The sequence below is a fragment of the Babylonia areolata genome, chromosome 23 (genome assembly GCF_041734735.1).
Source record: "Babylonia areolata isolate BAREFJ2019XMU chromosome 23, ASM4173473v1, whole genome shotgun sequence".
In the NCBI taxonomy this organism is placed as follows: Eukaryota; Metazoa; Mollusca; class Gastropoda; order Neogastropoda; family Buccinidae; genus Babylonia; species Babylonia areolata.
This window is the reverse complement of record NC_134898.1, coordinates 42970797-42973296: the sequence shown is the minus strand read 5'-3', so window position 1 is coordinate 42973296 and position 2500 is coordinate 42970797. Positions and strand designations below refer to the sequence as shown.

Sequence of the window (2500 nt, the reverse complement as noted above, 5' to 3'; positions counted from 1 at the left end):
CGGTGTTAACACTCCCTCTGTCAATAGCAAATGATGATGTTAACACTCCCTCTGTTGAGAGCAAATGATGGTGTTAACATTCCCTCTGTCAACAGCAAATGACAATGTTTATGTTCCCTCCGTAGACAGCAGTTGACAATAATTGTTAACACTCCCCCTGTTGACAGCGAATGATGATGTTAACACACACTGTCAACAGTAGCTGACCATGTTAACACTCCATCTGTCAACACCAAATGACGATATTAGTATTCCTTCTTTCAACAGCAGATGATGGTGTTAACATTTCCTCTGTAGACAGCAGATGAAGTAATTGTCAACACCCCCTGTAGACAGCAGATGACAATATTGTTAACACTCCCTCTGTCAACAGCAAATGATGGTGTTAACACTCCATCTGTCAACAGCAAACGATGATGTTTATACTCTGTCAACAGCAGATGACCATGTTAACTCCCCCTCTGTCAACATCAAATGATGGTGTCAACATCCCTTCTGTCAACAGTAAATTACGATGATGTTAACACTCCCTCTGTCAACAGCAAATGATGACATCAACACTCTGTCGACAAGAATTGACAATATTGTTAACATTCCCTCTGTTAACAGCAAATGGACAATATTGTTAACACTCCCCCTGTCAACAGCAAATGGACAATATTGTTAACACTCCCCCTGTCAACAGCAAATGACAGTATTGTTAACGTTCCCTCTGTGGACAGCAAATGACGATGATGTTTGAAGTGGCGGACCTGGCAGTGGCCTCCCCTGCTACCGTCAGTCGCTGCGGCATGGTGTACCTGGAGCCCAGCTACATCGGACTCGATCCCTTCGTGGAGTGCTGGCTCAAGAAGCTTCCGGACAACATCTACGAGTACCGGGACCAGTTCCAGGAGCTCTTTGACTTCTTCATGGAGGTGAGCAGAGTGTGGAGTTGTGGCAGCACAAAGGGGGCAGAATGGTCAAGGCTTATCTGTCAGTACAGTGTCCATTTGGGTCTAGATTCGATTCCCGTTCTCGCCTTTTCTCTCAAGTTTGACTGGAAAAATCAAACTGCGTGTCTGGTCATTTGGATGAGACGATAAACCGAGGTCCCGTGTGCAGCACACACGCGTCACATTGCATGTAAAAGAACCCACGACAACAAAAGGGTTGTCCACTGGAAAAATCCTGTTAAAGAAATCCAGTCTGATAGGTGCGTACATATATATGTGCATGCACTCAAGGCCTGACCAAGCATGTTGGGTTATGCTGGTGGTCAGGCTTCTGCCAGGCAGATGTGGTGTGGCGTATATGGATTTGTCTAAATGCATTGACGCCTCCGTGAGAAACTGAAACTGAAAACTGAATATGTTGTCTGTTTGACTTCTTCATGCAGGTGAAGAGAATATAGTGTTGTTGTTATCTGTTTCATAATCGTGTTTATCTTTTATTCATCTGCCTTTAACTCAGTCAGCCTTGCGTCTGAGCATTGCCCTGTCGTCAAAATTTGTTTCATTAAAATGGTCTTCTTCATAAATGTTCATAATTATATGTACACTTAAAGCTGAGGGAACTTTTACAGTATTTATGACTGTGTCCCCGTGTGTCAATTTGGAGGAAAAACTGGTTGATTTCCAGTATATTTTTCAATTCAGTTCAGTTCAATTCGAAATACTTTATTGTCTGCTTCAACCAAACCAAAATTTGTTTTATGGCTCACTCAAAATGCCCGCCAGCAAATGGGTTGAATGGGTTAACTTTGAATAATAAAAAAAACACCCAAAAACTAGATATCCTGCAAGACACGACCAGCAGATCCAAACTTAATCGTGTGATGTGTGATTTTCAGCCTGCCATCAAATTCCTTCGCAAGAACATGAAGGAGATCGTGGAGACTGTCGACGGGCAGCTGGTTTTCTCCCTTGTCAAACTGCTCGACTGCTTCTTCTCTCCCTTTATTCCCAAAGAGGTAATGTATCGCTGTGTGTTTGGAGGGTAGATGGTCAGTGTCACACCGGTTTTTGCTCCAGCACTCGTTTGCATGTTTGACCAGCCTGAAATTTGTTTTGACCAGCTTAAAAATTGTTGTTTTAGTTCACTGTGACATTTTGGTTCAATTTGTTGTTGTTTGGATTTTTTCCCCATTGGCTTAGTCGAACATGCTGTCATTATTGACCATGAGCATGTTTTCTTGTCTTTTTTGATAGATGTGTTTTTGTTGTTTATTGTTCATTGCTTTCACTTTGTTTTCAGACTAACATAATATTTGACTCAGTCACTAAAACATGGAGAAAACAAGAGAGAGTTGTGTGTTTTAAAGCTTCTCATAGACTGATGACAGCCACAGCTTTGAATTCTAGTCACTCTTACTTAGACATTTTAGTTTTTGAATGGAGAGTTAGTTGTCACATTAGACACGATGCATTAAATGGCAAGAACTCTCAAGATGTGAAGAAAAAAAACATCATGTCAAGTTTACAACTGAATAAAGAAATTATATATATATCAGTTCTGTCTC

At 41.4% G+C, this 2500-nt stretch overlaps 1 protein-coding gene across 2 annotated transcripts in view; it reads left to right on the top strand.

Annotated features, from left to right (window-relative positions):
* Positions 1 to 2500, top strand: part of LOC143298193 (dynein axonemal heavy chain 1-like) — a 148767-nt gene that overhangs the window by 79409 nt on the left and 66858 nt on the right. For both annotated transcript variants that reach the window (XM_076610957.1, XM_076610956.1), the window contains exons 41-42: positions 723 to 917; positions 1832 to 1951. In XM_076610957.1, the coding sequence (XP_076467072.1) occupies positions 723 to 917; positions 1832 to 1951 (315 nt within the window). The remainder of the gene's footprint in view (positions 1 to 722; positions 918 to 1831; positions 1952 to 2500) is intronic.